Here is a 23,615-nt window from a genome sequence, read left to right as displayed (position 1 = left end):
TGGACAAACTTGTTACCATGTTGAATGTGTTAAGTTTTCTAAGTACTTGATAATTACATTTATATTTTCTTAATCAAAGATGAATATTTGATTGCTTCTTTGTTCCATTGCAAAATTATGAATTTCCTACTTTAAGAAAATTTAACAACAAAATTGGGCTGCAGTTTTTAATTAACTCAGTGATCTTTAAAGGATTGATCAAGATGCATTTGGAGTTGTAAAACCAGATGTTCTAAGAATTTGTGGCGTTCCTCTCATTTCTGCTCTCTTCTCAAGTGTGACCAAGTTGGGTGGTAAGGTGGTGAATGTGTCCTTTATATTTACCTTGCTGCCGTTAGAGGGCAGCAGTATACAGACATAGCAGCCAGAAAACCAAATACTGGATTTTTTGGATTTGAACTTAACTTGAATCTTCTAAGCACAATTGAATTTAAGTTAGTCATTTCACCCATAGCCTGATGGATTCAATCTTCAGTGTTGAATATTTCTACAGCTACAGGATAGCCTTAACTTTGAACTCCTTTAAAATGATTTTTAAAAAGCTTATTATTTTAAATTATATATGGATTTGGTTTATAATCTTCCAAATTGTTTACAAGAGTAAAACACTCAATGACAAATAGCTGTAACTTTAAAAGTGATTTGCATGTAAACCCTTATTGAGTACTATTATTGTGTTTGTTATTATCATTAAAATAAAAGTAACTGATGATATGTTGGGAATCTTGGGAGAAAGATGGTCTTAGTTTCATAGGCATGGTGTCATGCCATTGAATATGCTATGAATAACAATTTTTCATATGAATCTACCCTAGACTTTTGGGAAACAACTTTCAGATTTTTTCTGGGGAATTGTGTGTGTGTCTGTGTGTTCCAGAAACTCCTAAAATAACTCATCCTCACAAGAACCTTATGAAGTAGGTACTATATTATTATCTTTATAGCAGATCAGGAACTAAAACACAAGTGGTAAGTGTATTGTTATTGTACCAGGTCACACCACTAGTAAGTGACTAAACTGGGTTTTGACCCAGGTGGTCTAACATCAGAGACCATCAACTAAAAATGCTCCATTATACTATTTTTCTCATTGAAGTTTCTAACCTTTCCTCCTAAATGAATTGTCACTTCACCTGTCTCTTGTCACATTTTCACAGATAGTTCTGTTTCTGAGTTCTCTATTCCATTAACCCTTTTAACCTTTCACTGATACCAGTTGCCATTCTTTATTATTAAGTTTATGTAAGTTTTGATATTCAGAAACTTGACTTCCCCACTTATTCTTGTTCAGGATTACCTGGACTGTTTTGAGATGTTTGATCTTCCTAATAAAGCTTAGAATAAACTTGTCACATTATAGAATTCTGATTAGAAGCAACATGTATGTCCTTATTTTTCAAACAACCTTAAGTCATTTTTGGAACAATATAGAAAAATATATAATAACAGAGATAGATAAAATATAGCTAGAAAAGATATGGGCATCACTGAGGTTTCTAATTTTCTGTGTTTATATAATGAAAAATATATTTAAAGTTTTCATTTTTATTGTAAAGAAAATAAGTAAAAACCTAAGTTGGGCCTCCCCAGTGGCGCAGCAGTTGAGCCCTGGGTTGCGAAGCTGCCTGCAGCCTCTGCAGCACCGGTTCGATCCCTGGCCACCGGGCAAGGGTCCCACATGGCGCGCAGACCTCTCCTGCGGCCTGCTGCTTCCCTCAGCAGTGTACTTCGTCAGTCTGCCTGCTCTGTTCTCCCCTCTGGCTCTGGTGAATTCTCTCACCCTCCCGTGCTTCTGACTGTCCCCAGTGCTTGTATAAATAAATAAATCTTAAAAAATAAAACCAAAAACCTAGTAGACTATACCTTAAATGATTTTGATTTAGACCTAAAAATCCATATGAATTACCAGTCCAGCCTGAAGAAAATATTAATGAGCTTTAGAAAATTGATATTTATAATTTTTGAATTGACAAGGCATTGTACTTGAAGAGTAAACTTAGTACTTTTAGAAAATTACAGTTTCAGCATCTGCAGACCAGTGACATTTGTCTGTTGTTAATCTAGTCATAATTTTAGAACATGGAAAGTGGTGATCATGAAGACTTGACATAGAAGTTTACTTATTTTTCCCTCCTTTTACTAATGATATGAGGAAAAACTACATAGTGTGAATGAGGGGTACTTTGGCAAAAACACATTTTATATCAGATTTCACCTTCTCTGGAACTTTGTAAGAGAAGCTTAACTATACACTTTCTTAGCATATACAATGGGAAAACTTATTTATCCAGCACCATATAACAAATATAGCCAAAACTAGAGCCTACTTTTTTTGATACTCAAAGGAGTTTAATTTTCATCGTGTTGTTGAGGTATACAGATGGTTAGGACCCAGTTTCTTCTTTATCTAGATCTGGTCCAAATAAACTAAAAAGAATTGTGAGGAGTAGCTCTAGTAGATGATAGCTGGCCATTTAATGTAGAGAATGTATGGAATAGTTTTGGGTTTAATCTACAATATGAATAACATAGGTTTGAGGGGTAAGTGGAGGATAGAATTTTCTGGTTGCAAAGGATAAATGCTAGAATTATTCTGAGAATGTTGATAAAGCAGCCTTCTATAGAGAACTTTATAAAATGGGTATATTTCACTCTGTAGTATTTGAAATATAATCCTACTTAATCAACTGACTGGATAAAAGTCATTCATCCCTAAATGTCTATGAAGATATTAGCTGACAAGTTAATAATTGCAGTCCTAACATGTGTTGGATATTATTTCCAACTCATTTGGTAACAGTAAGAAGTAATTTAGGGTACCTGCTATTTTCCAGACAGTTTCTAGGTGCAGTAGGTACATAGAGTAGAAAAAATATTTTTTGACTGCCTGAAGTGTCTGTCATTGTGGAGCTTCATTTTAGTAAGAAAAGACAGATAGTTAGCAAGTTAAACAAAATTTATGGTATGTGAGAGGATGATAGTGCTAAAAAAAAAAGAAAATATACTAATAAGGGTAAGGAGTATGCTTGGCGTAATTTTAGATAGAGTAGTAAATAAAGATGGTATTTAAGCAAACAAGACAGCAAGGATGGGGAGGGGCATTCTATACAGGGAACAATTAAATGCAAAGCCTTTGAGGTAGAAACAAGAAGGCCTGTGTGGCTAGAGCAGAATGAATAATGAAAAAAGCTGTATGACATGGTCTTATAGAAAGGCTAGATCTCATGAAGTCTTCTAAATTATTTTAGAACTTTGGACTTTACTCTGAATGAGATGGAAAGCTATTTGAATGAACAGAGTATTTAGATTATAATCTTACGTTTTTAACTTGACTATGCAATGTTAAGTATAGGGTGAGGGTGAGGGAAGGGGCAAGAGTAGAAAAAGCAGGGACCAGTTAGGAGATGACAGTACTGTAAAGTGAGAGATGCTGACTTGAACTTGAGTAATGTGAGAGATGCTGACTTGAACCACAAGGGAATGTTGAAAAGTGCTCAAGTGATAACCATTTTAAAGGTAAACGCTAAAAAGTTTTCAGGGGAATGGATAATTGGGTATTAGAGAAAGGCAGTAAAGATGACTCTAAACTTTTCATAGGAGTGATTGGAAAAATAATATGCCATTTACTGAAGTAGGGAACACAGTAGAAAACAGATTTGGAAGAGGTAAAGATTACTCCATTTTTGAATATATGTAAGATGTTATTTTAAATCCAAGTAGAAATACTATGTCTACACATTGTAGAAACCTCAATTTGAGATAAAAATTTGTGAATCATTGGTGTTTTATTTTTTAAAGAGATGAGATAGGAAGTGATCACCAAGGAAGTGGGTAAAAATAGATAAGAGGCCCAAATAGTTATGGATCCCTGGGGTGTCCTTATAATTAAGAGATTAGAGAGATGAAAATAGACAAAAGATGTAATAATAGAAACCAAGTGAAGAAAGTGCTCTTGGAAGAGTAAGAATAGTGATCAGCTATATTAGATGCTGCTGATCATGTAAGAAACAAGATTCTGGTACTTTATATTTCATGGCATATTTTTGAATTTATGTGCAGTCTCCCATCTGTCTGATTTTAGTTTGTCTCCCTCTTAGCTCCTACTCCCTTCCTGACAATTTGCCATTGTTACTTTAACTTTGGAATAATTTCACCTATATTTGATGTTGCAGGAGAATCCAAATCCTCATATGGCATTCCAGAAAGTTCCACGTCCAACAGAAGGATCCCACTTGCGTGTTCATATTCTTCCTTTCCCAAAGATTAATGAAACCCGGGTACAGGAATTAATACAGGAAAACCTTGCTAAGAACCAAAATGCACCTCCTGCTTCTCGAGTGGAAAAGAGATGTGTTGTGCCAGCAGGTCCACCTGTTGGTATGTATTTGTCTATTTGTTCAGAATTGTGCAACCATTTTCACTATCTGATTTCAGAACATTTCATTTCCCCAAATAGAAATACCCATTAGCAGTCATTCCCCAAAACTACTCCTTTCCTAGCTTTAGGCATTAATCTATTTTCTGTTTTTATAGATTTACCATTTCTGGATTTTTAAAATAAAGATATAATACATGATCCTTTGCTTCTTTCTTTAACAAAGTATTTTCAGTGTTCATTCATGTAGCATGTATCAGTACTTCATTGTTTTTTATAGCTGAATAATATCCCATTGTATGGATATATACCACATTTTATTATCCATTATTCATTTAGTGGATATTTGGGTTGTTTCTCCTTTGGAGCTACTATGAAAAATGCTGCTGTGAGTATTCATGTGTGTGTTTTTATGTGGACATGTTTTTAGATCTCTCAGGTATATACCGAGGTATAAAATTGCTAGGTCATATGATAAATCTCTGATGTTTAGAGAAGTGTCAGGTTGCAAACAGCTGTACCATATGGATGTTCTGATTTCTCCACATCCACTAAAGATGTAGAACTTCTCCTCCTCTGCCCCACCACTTACTCCTTTGACCCTTTTCCCATTCATTCCCACTTCATCTCAAAAACCTCACTTTGATTATTGTTTGATTTATTACTTGATCTGCTTTGAATCCTTATTTTACTCATATATGTAAAATTGTCTAATATTTGTCTTTATCTTTCTGACTTTATTACACATAATTCCCTCAAGCTCCTTATAGCGTCTTACATTGTGTCCTTATATTTTGTTGCAAATGGTAATATTTCATCTTTCCTTGCACCCGATCTTAGAGAAAAGGCTTTTGCTTTTTCACCATTGTATGATATTTACTGTGGGTTTGTCATGTATGGTATTATGAGTCTCTTGATTTAAGAATTAAAGTTAAAAATAGATGTTTACCTTTGCTTAATATAATTTTACTTTGCAATATGAATTACATGAGTAAAGAGTAGCAATGGCATTTATGCTGTGAATTATCCTCAATATACTATAGATTAACGTGACACTTCAAAACCGAAAATGTCATCAAGTAATGAAATGGAATATCTTCAATGCCATGCAACAAAGGGGGGGAGGAGGGGGAAATGAATTTGAAGTGTTGGTCGTAGAAATAGTTATAATCATGTAAACTATAAGCAGTAATCTTCCTTTGCTTTTGTAAATGCCAAAAGTTACATTTATTTGTGTTTTCTTTGTATTCCTTTATTAGTTTCGATAATGGATAAGGTGACAACAGTTTTCAATAGTGCACAGAGATTGGAAGTTGTTAGAAACTGCATCTCATTCATATTTGAAAATAAAACATTGGAGACTGAAAAGGTAATAAAATGCCATCTTTCCCAAGCAAACATTCATCATTACCCTTTCAGATGTAGATGTTTAGTTGGTCAGCTGCCTTCTAATTCACCAATTCCTTTCCTTCAGTGCCCTTGCCTTGTTTTGATCATGTTCAGTGAACAGTGTCTAAGATCTAAAATCTTAGCCAAATCATTTATGACTACCAGAGAAATATTAATAGTCACTCTTTTTTTCTTCAAACTTTGGAACATTGTTTATTAAATCCTATTTGGGCCTACTTTTTTTTAGAAGCTTAGCATTTTAAATGTAATTTTATTTATTACTAAGAATCTAGTTAGTATCAGCTACAAATAATAGAAACTTTAGCATTGATGTAAACGTGCCTCATTAATGTACATTTTCCTACCTTCTTTAATATAACATGTTTCCAACACAATGTAACCTTTCTCAGAGGTTTACCACAGTTGAATGTCTACTACCCCAGACTAGTAAAGAATGTAAAGAGTCAAGTTTTTACCGTTACACTAAATGAGCGCTAGCCTCTTTATGTTTTGAGGTTTTTTTTGGTTTCCATTTTTTCTTATGTCTTATTTTTTTCTTATGTTTATGAAGTTTTACACTTTCTTTTGTTTCTCTTACTTTCCTCTTTCACATCCTATTTGTTGTTATACCTGCCTGTAAAAACATTATACCTCCTACTCTCAGCTTTTGAACAAAGAGCAAATTTGGTTTTCAAAGTTAAGTAAACCTGTTACTTTATGTAAAGTCGATTGACTAGACATTCAATAATGAACTGAAACAGGCATTTATATGGGAATGAAGTTAAATAGTTTTAATATGTGAACCCAGATATTTCTTGTTTTGAATCCTTTTATTTCTTTTGCTTTTAAACTGAGGAGAAGAGATTGTAGAATTTTCCAGTTATATATTAAACCTGACAATGATTAAATAGCTGACCAGTTTAAAAGTATTGAATCACTTGTTTTTCTTTGTCATTTTAAATTTTCCTTTTATTCTAGCCATGGAAACATGGCCATTTATTGAAAGAAGGTTGTCCGTGGTCTTAACAATTACTTTGGTGACCATAGTTTTGATGAGTTGTTTTTTTTTGTCTTTTTTTTTTTGTGAAGGTTAATGGTTTTAAATGTATTCCATTACTTATTTTTTACTGTGACTTATAAGTAAAAAGAATTATAAATCCATCTAGTTTATATTTTTATTAACAGTCAACTCTGTTCTGGGAGCTTAATTCTACTTACAACTGTTAAATGGTTTATATACTCAGTTTTTAATGTGATTGAAAATTATTTTTTCCAGCTGTACCCTCTCATTTACTTCTGTCTCACTTGTCTTCAGACCCTTCCTGCTGCACTGAGAGCCCTTAAAGGAAAGGCAGCAAGACAGTGTCTCACTGATGAATTGGGTTTGCATGTCCAGCAAAACCGGGCAATATTAGACCATCAGCAGTTTGATTACATAATAAGGATGATGAACTGTACGCTACAGGTAATTTTTTTGTTTTGTTTTTTATTAATGAAGTACCACTGGTTTACATCTTCATTAATATTTTGACAATATGGGATATCTCCCCTTAGTTGTGGTCATCATAGCTTTTCTACCAAAGCACCCATACTCCTCCACAATAGTCCATTGTGTTCTTCCCCCCACCCTCTGCCCCTGTTCTCATCCTCCCTCTTGCCTCCTCCCCCTTGGATGCCTCAGATCTATGGTCACTTTTTTAAGGATTGGTTTTACAGTCTGTCTTTGTTTGACCCTTTGTTTGGTTTCTCTAGATTCCATGTATAAGTGACACCATCCACTATTTATCTTTCTCTTCTTTGTTTATATTTCACTTAGCATAATCTCTTCCAGCTCCATCCATTATTGTTGAAAATGGCATGAGTTTATCTTTTTTGATCACTGAGCAGTATTCCATTGTGTATATATACCACGTCCTCTTAGTCCACTCATCTGTTTTTGGGCATTTAGGTTTTTTTCCATATCTTGGCTATTGTAAATAGGGCTGTAATAAACATAAGAGTGCAGTTCAAATTAGTTTTCTTTGTGTGTTCTTTGGGTAGATGCTTAGAAATGGAATTTTTTGATCCTATGGCAGATCCATTTTCAGTCTTTCGAGGAACCTCCACATTGCCTTTTATAGGGCCTGGACCAGTCTACATTCCCAACAACGGTGTGGAAGGTTCCTTTTTCTCCACAGCCTCACCAGCACTTGTTGTTTCTGTGTTGTTGTTGTTTTTTTTGTTGTTGTTTTTAATGTGGGCCATTTTCACAAGTGTAAGTTGGTAACTCATTGTAGTTTTGATTTGCGTTTTCTTGATGATAAGTGATAAACACTTTTTCATGTACCTGTGGACCATCTCTACAGGTAATTTTTAATTCTTTCACATTATCCCTTTTATTTGAGAATCTTATTTTTCCAGGAGATTAAATAATTACTGGTATGTCACCAGTTCTTAAATCATCTAGAGCTAATAGGATAGACAGTCAATAACCATACCATTTCTGTCAGAAACATGTATCACTTGGCATAAATATTAAGAGTTTTCACTCATAAAATATTAGATTATCTTACTAGTTTTTTAAGTTACCTTTCTGAGAATAAGTCATTGTTAAAAATTAAGTTATATATTACTGTCTGTATTCATGCTAGTGCTTTTCAGCCAGTTTTCAGTTATACTTTTAAGACAGGACAATAAATGATAGATAATCCACTTGATAAATGAATTTGCTCTGTTCAGTATTTACTAATCACTTTTTGTATCTGTAAAATACAAAAAAAAAAAAAACCTTTCTATTTGGCTTCAAAATATTTATATCATCTTATAAGATAAATTTTTCTCACAAAATAATGAAGACAAATTAGGTGATTTCCCGATTCCTTGTAATTGGTATAACTATAAAAACTGTTTTAGGAGTTTTGTTTTTCAAGAACTAAAGGCTTTCTCTACAGTTAATTTTAGCATATACTAATTAGTAAATCGCAGCGTACTAGTGAGCATTTCCCATGTTCATTCGAATAATATTTCTGGGGGAAAAAGGAGTATGCATAGTTTTTTTGCTGCTTTCAGATATACCTGGACTGATAAGCACTCAATATTTTATAATTCATTTTTTTATAAATACATAGATTCTGTTTTCATTCCAGCACATGCTGTTCCTTAACATTAGAGATTCTTCTCACTTATCACTAGTGTTATTTTATTAAGTCAGTATTCTTATTTTAATGAGTTATTTATTACCGACATGGGGTTTATATGTATTTATATTCTTCTTATAACACCATCACTTGTGGATTTAACATGACATTCTTAATTTTTACAAAAGCATAGAGTTTCAAGGCATAGAAGCCAAACATCTGTGTTGGTGTTTTAAGAAAGAAATATTAATTAAATGAACTAATTTTTAGGTAGTGATTCAAAAACTTTAGTCATTTGGTTTTCATAGTCTTGAAGTTATTTTGTCTTTCCTTCCTCAAGGGAAAATTAAATGGAACATGAGTACTGCCAAGGGGCTATTTTGTTTGTCAGGTTCTTTCAGCCAGGATGAGTTTTCAAAGGACTGATTTATAAAGCTTATAGACTATTCCTATATACCACCTCATTTTAAGTAACATCATATTTCAGTATTTATTATGAGATGCTATAAATCCCAAAATATCATGGCCTTAAGTTTTTCTATTTTTAGTAGGTTTATGATTAAAACTTTTTCAGTGTCAAGATCTTAGCTGAGATCTTTTAACAATAAATTATAATTTATTTTTTTTTAATTTTTTTTAATAGAGGCATGTTTTATTTATTTATTTGTTTGTTTGTTTTGTTTATACATGCACTGGGTACAGTCAGAAGCACGGGAGGGTAAGAGAATTCACCAGAGCCAGAGCGGGGAGCAGAGCAGGCAGAAGGACCGAGGTACACTGCTGAGGGGAGCAGCGGGCAGCAGGAGAGGTCTGCGCGCTATATGGGACCCTCCTCCGGTGGCCGGGGAGCAGCCGGGGATCGAACCGCCGGGGATCGAACCGCCGGGGATCGAACCGGCGTCGCAGAGGCCGCGGGCAGCTTCGCAACCCAGCGCTCAACCGCTGCGCCACCGGGGAGGCCCACAATAAATTATAATTTAAAAGCCTACTGTAGTCATCCATTTGCAGCATTACAATTAACTGTATGCTATAAAGGCCCCTTTCACTGAAACAGAAATGATCTCAGAAAATTGTAACAAAGAAAAAAATTCATAATTTTGATAGACTTTTTCCAAAAAGAAAATGAAATCTCTAAATAGGTCTATCCCTCTACAAACTGAGCAATCAGCAGTTGGAAAACCAGATTTGTAAGCTCAATTAAGCCTTGGTTTCTATAAAGAGAGGCTGTTAAAACCTGGCAGTTTTGCATCAAGCTAGGACACTGACACTGGAAGAGGAATACAATTATCCCTATTCAGTAGCATGCCCCCTTACTCTTGCCTCCAGAAGAAGCTATTATAAATATATTCCAGAATAAGAAAGCCCAAGGTAGACAGTCAGGATTTCCACATGTTAAATTCAATGAAATATGAACTCAGAATTTAAAGGGAATGAACTGGTATGAATTAATGTCAACAGAAACAAACAACAGATTTACATGTCCAAAGACTTTGCATATTGGGATTTTCCAATTTGAATATGTTATTTGAATATGACAAGTAAATGAAATGTTGAGTTAAAAAAAAAAAAGACAATAAGGAATTAAGGAAAATAACCAGATACATTTAAATCATTAAAAGTATGTGGAAGACTGGGCTTCCCCTGTGGCGTAGCGGTTGAGCGCTGGGCTGCAAAGCTGCCCGCATCCTCTGCAGCAATGGTTCAATTCCCGGCCACCAGCGAGGGTCCCACATGGCACGCAGACCTCTCCTGCCGCCCGCTGCTCCCCCAAGCAGTGTATTTCATCAGTCTGCCTGTTCTGTTCCCTCTTCTGGCTCTGGTGAATTCTCTCACCCTCCCGTGCTTCTGACTGTACCCAGTGCTTGTATAAATAAATTAATTAATTAAAAAAACAAAACAAAACAAAACAAAACCCTAAACTCAGCTCATTCCACATTTAAAAAAAAAAAAAGTATGTGGAAGACTTTATAGATAACCATTTCTCTGCAAATTGACTTATAGATTGAATGCAATCTCAATAAAAATTTCAATAGACTTTTTTTCTAGAAATTGACAGGCTGATTTTGAAATTCTATAGAAATGCAGAGGATTTTGAATGGCCAACATGATCTTGAAAAAGAACAATATTGGAGAATTCAGGTTACCTGTTTTCAAGATTTACTATACACAATTATCGAGATAGTGTATTACTAACATCACAATAAATTAGTGGAAAAAATCAGACAAAGGGTGCCAAAATAATACAATACATAGAATAATTTTTTTTTTGGTCACAGATAGTGTTGGAATAATTGAATATACACATGGAAAAAAAAGTAAACTTTGACCCTTATCTCATATCAAACACAAGAGTTAATTTAAGAAAGACCACCTATGTTTATCGCAGCACTATTTACAATAGGTAAAACCTGGAAACAACCCAAATGCCCAAAAATAGATGACTGGATCAGGAAGATGTGGTACATATACACCATGGAATATTACTCCACAATCGAAAAAGATAAACTCATGCCATTCACAGCAACGTGGATGGAGCTAGAAGGAATTATGCTCAGTGAAATAAGCCAGAAGAAAAAAGAAAAATATCAGATGGTTTCACTTATAGCAGGAATATAGGGGAACCAAACAAGACATCAGTGTAAAGAAATTGTAACAGTACAAAACACAACAAAGCAAAAACGGACAATTATAAATCAGATATCCTGCAGGGAAGGCGGAGGGAGAGGGATCAGAGGGAGAGAGGGAGGAGTACAAGGGACTGAGGTGATGGTGCACGGGTGAAGGAAACTCTATGGGGACTACACCTGGGGTATTGGGGGGAAGCAAATATTGTTTAAAACTGAGCAATGATGTAAAAAAATTTGAAAATAAAATTTAAGCTAGAGCACAGACCTAAACTTAAAATATAAAACCATGAAGCTTTTTGGGGGGAAAACATGGAATTTTCTTGACTTAGGAATGGGCACCTACGTCTTAGGTCACAGAAAGCAGTAACCAAGAAAGAAAAAATGATCATTATACTTCATCAGCATTAGAATTTATGCTCGTCAACCACCTGAGAAGAGAAAGCATGCATTGTACGAAAAGGAAGAATGATGTAAAGTATATATAAAATAAAATAATTTATGCTTATTAAAAGACACCATTAAAAAAATGAGTAGGGGGCCAGAGCGGGGAGCAGAGCAGGCAGAAGGACCGAAGTACACTGCTGAGGGGAGCAGCGGGTGGCAGGAGAGGTCTGCTTGCCATGTGGGACCCTCCTCCAGTGGCCGGGGAGCAGCCAGGGATCGAAGCGGCGCTGCAGAGGCTGCGGGCAGCTTCGCAACCCAGCGCTCAACCGCTGCGCCACCGGGGAGGCCCAACTCTACACTTTTTGAATTAGTCTGGCAAAAATTAGAAAGTAAAGTAATACAAACTGTAGGTAAGGATGTGGCACTGTTGGTGAAAGTGTTATAGGGCAGCCCCGATACAAAATGGGGTGCCTGACTGTGGGTCCTCACCCGGGCGCTTAAAAGGACTTAATCAATACTCTACTGCAGGCACACGCAAAAGGTTAATAAAAGGTTAATTTACAAGGGAAGGGGAAATGAGGAAATGTACAGCTTAGGGAGAAAAGTGGGAGACAAAGTTTTAAATGCGTCCTACCCGATCCGCCAAACAGGAATCCCAAATTGCACTCTGAGAGCTGGCTGCAAGCCAGGAGGCGAGCGACAGAGCGAGAGACTCCAAGGCCCAAGTGTTTGGTTTTTATACCCAACCTGGCTGCTTAACTCCACCCTCAGGTCCCAGCCACCTTCCCTTTGGTAGTGACGGGATTTGTCTTTCCAATGTCTTGATGACTTTGGTCTGGAGTGGGGGTGGGGTCCACATAGCCTGTTTGGGATTAGCTCAGAACATCCTTTCCCCCTAACAAAAGCAGTGATAGGTGCAGTCATTTTGGAGAGCAATCAGATGGTATTTAATCAAAAGCAGAGTGTACATACCCTAAGGCCCAGTAGTTCTGGGTAGATTATAAAGAGGAAGAGAAGAGTGGGAAATCAATTCTAGAGCTGTATATTACAGGGTACTATTCAGCAGTTTTTAAATATGTGCTAGATGTATATGTAGCAGCATGTATGGATATTAAAAGAATTACTTGTAATCCCATATAATGAAGTACAATATTCAAGTTTACCCTTTAGTAAATGAATTAAAATATAGGATTTATTTATACATCTGTAATTAGTGATGTTTGTAGATGGTCCATTTATTTTCTTGTTTTTAGGAAGGGGGGGTACGGGGGACAGCAAGGAGAAATTGCAGCCTCTGTGTATCTCTAATTGCCTTTAAGCCTTCAACTTTAATGATGCAAGTGGGTTGCAGAAAAAGTTAATTCCCTTTCACCACAGAGCTGCATTTACTCTAGCTCAGATTTCCAAGAAGCTGAAAGAGGAAATTCTGCAGGAACTAGAGGAACTGCAGGCCTGACTTGATGAGATAAGCCAGCAAATCAGTGAAAGTATGTGCATGCATGCAGCACCTAACCTTGTACTGACCTCTGAACATAAGCATGCTGATGCTTCACTCCTACCTTATATATCTAAGACTTCTCTAACTCTGAATACACAGAAAGGAATTCTGGGGGATGTAGTTCCACTTAGCTAAATTGACTCAGTACAAAGTAAAAATCTCTTCTTCCCTGCGATTATGCTAATTTAATGTGAGATCTTGCGAGATTGTAAACTCAGTTTGTATTGTGATTTAGTCATCCACAGGATTTGACTTTGCTGTGGTATTTATACACTTCAACCATGCATCAGCAGGATCTCACATGATTTATCTTTTAGAGAAGTCAGAGCAACTTTCAAGTTAATGGCACTGAGTTTATAATCTTAGAAATTCTCTAGCAAACTTCAAAACAATGGAATAACCTCATAATTCCTCATATTTGAACTTAAATATATATGGCAACAATTAACTTGGTTATCTATAGGCACTTTATTATTGTCTATAGTAATAATCTAAGTCATTGTTTTGCCATTGAGTGCCATAGACTACCAGTTTCTCATAAAATATTCACAAAATATGTATTAATGCCTTTTGTTCTTAATAATTATTTTTATTAATCTGTTCATTTTTAGAACAGTTTTAAGTTCACAGCAAAACTGAAGGGAAGGTACAGAGATTTCCTTTATATCCTTGCCCCCACATATGGATAGCCTCCCAGATAACCAACATTCCTCATCAGAGTGTGGTACATTTGTTGCAGTGAACCTCTATTGACACATCATACTGCCTTAAAGTTCACAGTTTATATTATAGTTCACTCTTGGTATTGTACCGTCGCTGTGTTTGAACAAATGAATAATGAGATTTATCCATCATTATGGTATTACATAGAATTTTTTACTATCATAAAAATCCTCTGTGCTTTCCCTCTTCATCCTCCACCCCCCCAAAAAAATAATATTTATGCTTTTGAATCTAGTCAGATCAAGGAAACAATTCCAGACTTACATCTTTAATTTCCTTTTTTCCTGAAACAACTTCTGATTCAGGTCAGAAAACTCCTTAAGTAGTACTCTTCATTTTATGCAAGTTTGTTGTATTATCTCACTTATGTCTATTTAAATGTTTGGAAAAGCCCAACAATATTTTTTAAATATTCTGGGCAATGAAATAATTACTATTGCAAGTGGAATTTAAAATATCTTACCTAGTTCACTATCTACTCTTTCTCTCCCTGAGAACCACCAAATTTGATGTTAATCATTCTCTGGCTTCTTCTTATGGTTTTTACCTCATAGGTTTGTATTCTTAAAATATAATTCAGTTTACTTTTCCCAGTTTTAACCTTTTTGTTATTGGAACCATCCTGTTTATTCCGTTGATTAAATAAGTATTTATTGAGCAACTTCTCATAGTGCTCATCTATGTTGATGCATGGATCAACAACTATGGCTTATTTATAACCACTGCCTGTATAAGTTTATTCTACTGTTGAAGGATATTTGGACTGTTGCAACAAAAACCAGTGTTGTAATGACCATTCTTAAAAACTGAAGCACTTGTGCTAGGATTTCTCTTAAATAAACACATAGAAATAGAATTTCTTTGCAACTGCATTAGGTTATCAAAAATTATTTTCTATAATAGTTTCACAAATTATACTCATGCAACAATGTATGAAAGTTTCTGTTCACATCCTTACCAATTTTTAACAAGTTTATTGATTGTAAGTGGATGTATCATTATAGTTATAATTTGCATTTCCCTCATAATTAAATGGAATATTCTGCATGTTTATTGACTCTGCATGTTTTTTATCTGCTTGTGGTAGGATCACTTGTCGAAAACACTATTATTTCCCTATTGAATCAGTTTTTTTTCACTTTTGGAAAAAGACAGTTGCTCATATACGTTTGGGTCTATTTCTAAAGTCTATACTGTTTAATGTTTTTCTCTTGTATTTATGTCAGTATTACACCGGTTTTAATTACTGTAGCTTTATAAAATATCTTGATATGTTATTATTGCTCTCCCAACTTTGTTATTTTTTCAGAGTTGTTTTGGGCTTCTAAACTATTTGCATCTCCACATGAATTTTAAAATGAGTTTTTCATTTGTACAAAGAAAGCCTGCTGAGATTCTGACTTGAAATTGTATTGAGTAGTTACACCAATTTAAGGAGAATTGACATTTTAACATAAATTATTATATCCTTTATTAGTTCCATTATCACATGTATGACATAAACAAGGACAATATTGAATTGTCCCATGAATTCAGCATACCTGTCTATTTAATGAGATCTTCTTCATTATCTTTCAACACTATTTTGTACTTTCTTTCACTTCTCTTATCAGATTTATCCCTGGGTATTTCATATTATTCTTATAAATGGTATTTTTAATTTTATTTGCTAGTTATTTGTTGATATTTCTAAAACTATATTCTCTAAATTTACTTTTGACACATTCAGAATTTCATGACCATAATAATCAGTTGCCATTAAATTCCTGTACACTAAGAACTATGTTTGGATTGAAGTATTCTAACCATGTTTTCAGAGAGTTTCATCTCCCCTGAAAGTCTATTTCTACCAAAAATTTTTCTACTTGATTTAAATCTTTTTGGGTCTGCATTGTAGCATTCAATTTTGGCTTTACCTTTGTCTTTGTTGTTATTTTAAATTATGTTTTAGAGCACGTTTTGCTTTTTCAGGAGTGACTTTTTTGTCAATAATGCATGAGAAGGTTGTTTAGCCAAAGTTTCGACTACTACCATGGTCTCGTGAGACACATCTCTTTAGAAATGAAGTAATGTAATTTTAAGACACTCTTTCCTAATGTGGCCTGTCATGAGCACATTTCCAGCCTAACATTGTGTTCTGTAAACTTCATACGACTAGCTTCTGGCATTTATTCTTGTAGCCAAAATTTGCCAAGGTTATTTGCCTATAAATTCATAAAAAGAGGCATTCTCTTTCCTTTTTTTCTTTTCTCTTTATTTTAATTTTCTTATTTTTTACATCATTGTTCATTTTTATTTTTTTTGCTTTTTTTATTTTTTAATTTTATTTTTATATTCCCCATACAATTGCAATCCCCTTATTTTGACCCCATCCCTCCTTTCCCCGCCTCCCACTCCCCATAGAGTGTCTCTGGTTCATAGTTGTTTGTTGATTTTGATATTTTCTTTCTTATAGTTATTCTTTTTCCTGGTCCCTTATTTAAGTTTTCTAGATTTCTGCTATGAGTGAGACCATCCGGTATTTTTCTTTTTCTTTTTCTTTCTGGCTTATTTCGCTGAGCATGATCCCTTCCAGCGCCATCCATGTTGCTGCAAATTGCATGTGTTTATCTTTTTTGAATGCTGAGTAATATTCCATGGTGTATATGTACCACATCTTCTTGATCTAGTCATCTATTTTTTGAGCATTTGGGTTGTTTCCAAAGCTTAGCTATTGTAAACAGTGCTGCTATAAACATAGGGGTGCAGGTGCTCTTTGGAATTGATGTTTCTGTGTCCTTTGGGTAAATACCTAGGAGTTGAATTGCTGGATCATATGGAAGCTCTATGTTTAGTAGGTCAAGAAATCTCCACACAGCTCTCCATAGTGGTTGGACCAGTTTGCATTCCCACCAGCAGTGCAGGAGCGTTCCTTTTTCTCCACAACCTTGCCAACATTTGTTGTTGCTAGTTTTTTTTAATATGTGCCATTCTCACTGGTATAAGATGGTATCTCATTGTAGTTTTGATTTGCATTTCCCTGATTGCAAGTGATGTTAAACATTTTTTTATATGCCTGTTGGCCATTCGCATTTCCTCTTCGGAGAAGTTTCTTTTTAGCTCCTCTGCCCATTTTTTGACTGGATTATTTTCTTTGGTTTTGTTGAGTCTCATCAGCTCTTTGTAGATTTTTATGATCAGTCCTTTATCATTAATGTTGTGTGCAAAAATGTTCTCCCAGTCGGTGAGGTTTCTCTTTGTTTTTGTTATTGTCTCTTTTGCTATGCAGAAGCTCTTTAATTTGATGTAGTCCCAGCTGTTTATCTTTGCCTTCACTATCACTGCTTTGGGTGATGTGTCTGTAAAGATGTCTTTGATATGCAAATCATGTAGTGTTTCGCCTATATTTCCTTCTATGTATTTTATGGTTTCAGGTCTTATGTCTAGTTCTTTAATCCATTTTGAGTTGGTTTTTGTGCATGGTGTTAGGTAGTAGTCAAGCTTCATTCTTTTGCATGTAGTGACCCAGTTTTCCCAGCACCATTTATTGAATAAACTTTCTTTGCTCCGATGCATATTTTTTGCTCCTTTGTCAAATATTAGTTGACCATAAATCTGTGGGTTTATTTCTGGATTTTCTGTTCGATTCCATTGGTCTGTGTGTCTGTTCTTGTTCCAATACCATGCAGTTTCGATGATTATGGCTTTGTAGTATAGTTTGAAGTCTGGGAGTGTGATGCCTCCATTCCCTTCTTTTTTTTTCAGGGGAGCTTTGGCTATTCGGAGTTTTTGGTGATTCCATATGAATTTCATCAATAATTGTTCTATTTCTTTGAGGAATGACATTGAAATTTTTATTGGAATAGAATTGAATCTGTATATTGCTTTTGGTAGGATGGCCATTTTAATAATGTTTATTCTTCTAATTCATGAGCAGGGGATGTCTTTCCATTTCTTTGTGTCTTCTTCTATTTCTTTTAACAGTGTTTTATAGTTTTCTTTGTATAGGTCCTTTACCTCTTTTGTTAGCTTTATTACCAAGTATTTGATTTTTTTTGTTTCAATAATAAAAGGGATGGTTTTTTTGATTTCTTGTTCTTCAGATTTATTGTTTGTGTATAGGAAGGCTACTGACTTTTGCATGTTGATTTTGTATCTTGCCATTTTACTGAACTGATTGATGAGTTTAATTAGTTTTTCTGTGGAGTTTTTAGGGTTCTCTATGTATATTATCATATCATCTGCAAATAGTGATAGTTTGACTTCTTCTTTTCCTATTTGGATTCCTTATATGTCTTTCTCTTGTCTTATTGCTCTGGCTAGGACTTCCAGTATCATATTGAAAAGCAGTGGTGAGAGTGGACATCCTTGTCTTCTTCCAGATCTTTTTTTTTTTTTAAGAATTATTTATTTATTTATACAAGCGGTGGGTACATTCAGAAGCGCGGGAGGGTGAGAGAATTCACCAGAGCCAGAGTGGGGAGCAGAGCAGGCAGAAGGACCAAAGTACACTGCTGAGGGGAGCAGCGGGCGGCAGGAGAGGTTTGCACGCCATGTGGGACCCTCCTCCGGTGGCCGGGGAGCAGCCAGGGATCGAACCGGCGTTGCAGAGGCTGCGGGCAGCTTTGCAACCCAGCGCTCAACCACTGCGCCACTGGGGAGGCCCATTGTTCCAGATCTTAATGGAAATGCTTTCAGCTTTTCACCTTTGAGAATGATACTGGCTATTGGCTTGTCATATATGGCCTTTATGATGTTAAGGTATGTTCCTTGTATCCCAAGAATTTCAAGGGCTTTTATCATGAATGGGTGTTGCACTTTGTCGAAAGCTTTCTCGGCATCTACTGATATTATCATATGGTTTTTGTATTTCTTTTTGTTGATGTGTTGGATAACGTTGATTGATATTTTGGATGTTGAACCATCCTTGTGTCCCTGGAATGAATCCTACTTGGTCGTGGTGAATTATCTTATGGATACATTGTTGGATTCTGATAGCTAAAATTTTATTGAGGATTTTTGCATCAGTGTTCATTAGCGAGATTGGCCTGTAGTTTTCTTTTTTTGGGTTGTCCTTGTTAGGTTTTGGTATTAGTGTAATGTTGGCTTTATAGAACGTGTTTGGTATTATCCCTTCCTTCTCAATTTTTTGGAAGAGTTTGTGAAGGATAGGCACTAATTCATTTCTGAACGTTTGGTGGAATTCATTTGTAAATCCATTAGGTCCTGGGCTTTTGTTTTTTGGGGGGGGGGGTTTGATTACCATTTCTATTTCGCTGCTTGTAATTGGTCTGTTTAGGTGTTCTATTTCTTCTTTATCTAGCTTTGGGTGATTGTAGAGTTGTAGGAATTTTTCCATCTCCTCTAGATTGTTGAACTTGTTTCCATATAACTGTTCAAAGTAGTTTCTGATTATTCTTTTGATTTCTGCTGTGTCCATTGTGATTTCTCCTCTTTCATTTATGATCCTGTTTATTTGTGCTTTCTCCCTTTTTTCCTTTGTGAGTCTGGCTAGGGGTTTGTCTATTTTATTGATTTTTTTTTTTTTTTTTTTTTTGAAGAACCAGCTCTTGGTTTTATTGATCTTTTGGATTGTATTTTTAGTTTCGATTTCGTTTATTTCTGCTTTGGTTTTTATTATTTGTTTTCTTCTACTGGTTGTGGGGTTTTTTTGTTGTTCTTTTTCTAGTTCTTTGAGCTTTGAGATTAGGTTGTTTCTTTGAGTTCTTTCTTGTTTCTTGATGTGAGCCTCTATTGCTATATATTTTCCTCTTATTACTGCTTTTGCTGCATCCCATACATTTAGGAAATTGGTGTCCTCCTTGTCATTCAATTCAAAGAATTTTTTAATTTCTTCTTTGATCTCCTCATTAGTCCAGTGGTCTTCCAGTAGAGTGAGTTTCAATCTCCATGAGGTAGGAGAGTTCCTTGCCTTCTTTTTATGGTTTATTTCTAGTTTGATGCCTTCATGGTCAGAAAAGATGGTTGGTATGATTTCAATCTTGGTGTATCTGTTGATGTTTGTCTTTTGTCCCAGTATGTGATCATTGTTCATTTTTAAACAATATTTGCTTCCCCCCACCCCCTCAGGTGTAGTCCCCATAGAGTTTCCTTCACCAGTGCACCATCACCTAAGTCCCCTGTGCTCCTCCTACCCTCCCTCCAGTCCCTCTCCCTCCTCCTCCCCTGCAGCATGTCTCTGATTTATAATTGTCTATTTTTGCTTTGTCATGATCAGTAATCAACCAACTGAAATCGTAAATGGAATTCAGAAGGGCTTAGACCAAAAAAAAAAAAAAAAAACCTGAAAATAAAGGTCATTGGAGATCAGTTAATCCAAACTCTTTTTAAGTGAAGAAACTATGGTCCAGAGAGGTGAAATGATGCAAAATAATGGCCATTATCTAATGGCATATAAGAGTAAAAATTTAGAGACGTGAATTCATATTACCTATTCATCTTCTAGTCCAACTCTAATGCCACTCATTCATAATACCTTTTCTGATTGCTGTGCTGAAATTAATCCCTCTTCTATGCTCCCATAACATCCTTTTTTGCTTCTAGTGTAGTTGTTAAATACATTGATTTGCATTAACTCTGCTCTGGCTAGGCCTGCCAGTCTGTTAGTTCTACTTGATATCCCTTTGAAAACAGAGTAACCCCAATAACAGAAACATATGCAAGTTTTCAATTTTTAGGCCCATATTTATTGCTTGAGGGAAAAAAATATGAAAACATAAAAGTATAAATATGGTAAAAAAAATTTTTTTAAACACTTAGAATTCACTCTAAAGAATTTGGTGCCATATAAGGTAATTTGAATAACTAAAATATTTCACAGTTTCACCTGAATCTAACATCATATCGGAGATAATTCTGTTTTCTAGATTGGTTCAAGGTTATATCAGAAAGGATAATATTGGTCAGTGTAGACCAAAGAGTCTCAAGTTTATCATGTGTTAGAACAATTGAAGACCTGTTAAGACATGAATTGCTTGTCTCCATACCCAAATTTCTGATTCAGTAAGTCTGGAGTGGATCCTGATAATTTGCATATTTTATAAATTCTTAGCTCATTATCATGCTGCTGGTCCAGTGACCACATGTTACTATTGTAGGCAAATAGACCAAGAGGAGAAAGGAGGTAGAGAAAGGAGGAAGTAAAAGCAATGAGCATATTGAGTGGGAATATTAAGGGTAGAAGCAATTGCAGAGCACTAAAATCATTAGAATAACATCGCCTCTCTACACTTATTTCCATGCTTAGGGTGTCACTGTCTTGATCCCAGACATTCAGTAATAAAGGTACTGCACCAAACCCAGATTTACTTTACCGGCTAATCACTTTTATTTCAAAAATGGATCTCTTCCACCTAGTCTTTTAAAAACCAGTGCCTTGTCTTTCTATGTAGCACTAGTCTTATGGAGAAAAATTTAAATCTGTAAGAACTCTTAGATAATATCTCTTTACATGTGAAATAAAACTATCATTAGAGTAAGGAAGAGTCTAATCACCTGCAGCCTGATTATAAAATTCCTTTACTTGTATGCTGTGAAATATAGACTTAAAGGTTTTAGGACTTTTTAAAAGATATAATATACATATACAACATTATATTTGTTTCAATGATCAGTTTGTTTCAATTCATTTGTTTGATCACCACACTAAATCGGAGTAACATCTATCACCACACAGTTTTCTTTTCTTGTGATGAGAACTTTTAATATATTCAACAACTTTCAAGTATATGATACTATATTATCAGCTACAGTTAACATGCTGTGTATCACATCCCATGATATATTTATTTTATAGCTGGAAGTTTGTACCTTTTCACTTCCTTCACCCATTTCATTCAACATCCCACCCCTACTCCCACCATCCCTTATGGAAACCGCCAATCTGTTCTCTCTATCTATTAGTTTGGGGGTAAGGAGGTATTTTAGATTCCACATATGATATTTGTGGATATGATTTCATGTAGTATTTTTTTTTCTCTGCCTAACTTACTTCACTTTGTGTAGTACTGGTCCATCTGTGTTGTGACAAGCAGTAAGATTTCCTTTTTTGTGGCTGAATACTATTCCATTGTACATAGATGGTATATTTTCATTATCCACATTCATCCTTCATAGCACTTACTTTGCTTCTATGTCTTGGCTGTTGAATAATGCTGCAATAAATATGGGAGTACAGGTACTCAGTCTGGATTGTGTCCTCTGGGTATATACTGATCATATAGTAGTTCTAATTTAATTTTTGAGGAATCTCCATGCTTTTTTCCTTACTAGTTTTCAATCCCACCAAGCTGTATAAAGTTTCCCTTTGCTCCATGTTCTTATAAGCACTTGTTATTTTTTTGTCATTCATTCTAACCACCTCATTGTGGTTTTGATTTGCATTTTCCTCATGATTAATGATGTTGAACATGTTTTCATGTATCTCTTTACCATTGGTACGTCTGTTTGGGAAAATGTATATTAATATCCTCTGTCCATGAAGTGTGTGTGTGTATAGAATATTGAATTGTACACATTCTTCAAATATTTTGAAATTAATGACTTAATGGAATTATGATTTGCAAATATTTTTTCTCCCACTTGGTAGGATGCTATTTTATTTTGTTGATGGGTTTTTGTTTTTGTTTTTTTGCTATATGGAAGCTTTTTCATTTGATGTAATCCCACTTGTTCATTTTAGCTTTTGTTGCTGTTGCTTTTGGTGTCAAATCTAAAAATCATCTCCAAGACCAATATCAAGTACTTTGCCATTTATATTTTCTTCAAGGAGTTTTATGGTTTCAGGTCCTACATTCCTTTATCTATTTCGAGTTAAATTTTGTGAATGGCAGAAGATAGTGTGGTCCATTTTTATTCTTTTATATAGGTTCTCTCCCATTTTCCAAGCACCACTTGTTAAAAAGACATACTGCCAGACATGTGTGGTTTATTTCTGGGCGTCCAATTCTGTTCCATCAATCGGTGTTATCTTTTTTTATTTTAATGTTATACTTTTTTGATTACTACAGCTTTGTGGTATAGTTTGAATTTGGGGAGCATGTTGCCTTCATTTTTGTTCTTTTTATTGCCCCATTGCTTTGTCTATTCAGGGTCTTTCCATACACATTTTAATAGTTGTATTTCTGAGAAAAATCCCATCAGAATTTTGAGAAAGATTGCATTGAATCTGTAGATTGCTTTAAGTAAGGTGGGCATTTTAATAATGTTAATTCTTCAAATCCATGTCTGTGGAATATCTTTCCATTTATTTATGTCTTCTTTAATTTCTTGCATCAGTGTATTATAGCTTTCGGTGTATAATCTTTTACCTTCTTGGCTAAATTTGTTTCTAAGTATTTTATTCTTTTTGATGCAATTGTAAATGTAATATAAATGAATGTAAGCTCATTATTAGTTCAGAAATGCAACAATTTTTTTGTATCAATTTTGTGTCCTGGAACTAAACTGAATTCATTTATTCTAATTTTGGTGGAATCTTTAAGATTTTTCTATGTATTGTTACA

General features: G+C 34.9%; 1 protein-coding gene across 7 annotated transcripts in view; it reads left to right on the top strand.

Annotated features, from left to right (window-relative positions):
- Window positions 1–23,615, top strand: part of SBF2 (SET binding factor 2) — a gene marked incomplete at both ends in the record, with an annotated part of 316,628 nt that overhangs the window by 171,142 nt on the left and 121,871 nt on the right. For all 7 annotated transcript variants that reach the window (XM_084251933.1, XM_084251932.1, XM_084251930.1 and 4 more), the window contains 3 exons: window positions 4,173–4,377; window positions 5,635–5,744; window positions 7,080–7,229. In XM_084251933.1, coding sequence (XP_084108059.1) covers window positions 4,173–4,377; window positions 5,635–5,744; window positions 7,080–7,229 — 465 coding nt within the window. The remainder of the gene's footprint in view (window positions 1–4,172; window positions 4,378–5,634; window positions 5,745–7,079; window positions 7,230–23,615) is intronic.

Source organism: Talpa europaea, assembly GCF_964194135.1.
Source record: "Talpa europaea genome assembly, chromosome: 1".
Lineage (NCBI taxonomy): Eukaryota > Metazoa > Chordata > Mammalia > Eulipotyphla > Talpidae > Talpa > Talpa europaea.
Note: the sequence above shows the minus strand (reverse complement) of the source record. Positions and strands in the feature narration are given on the sequence as shown.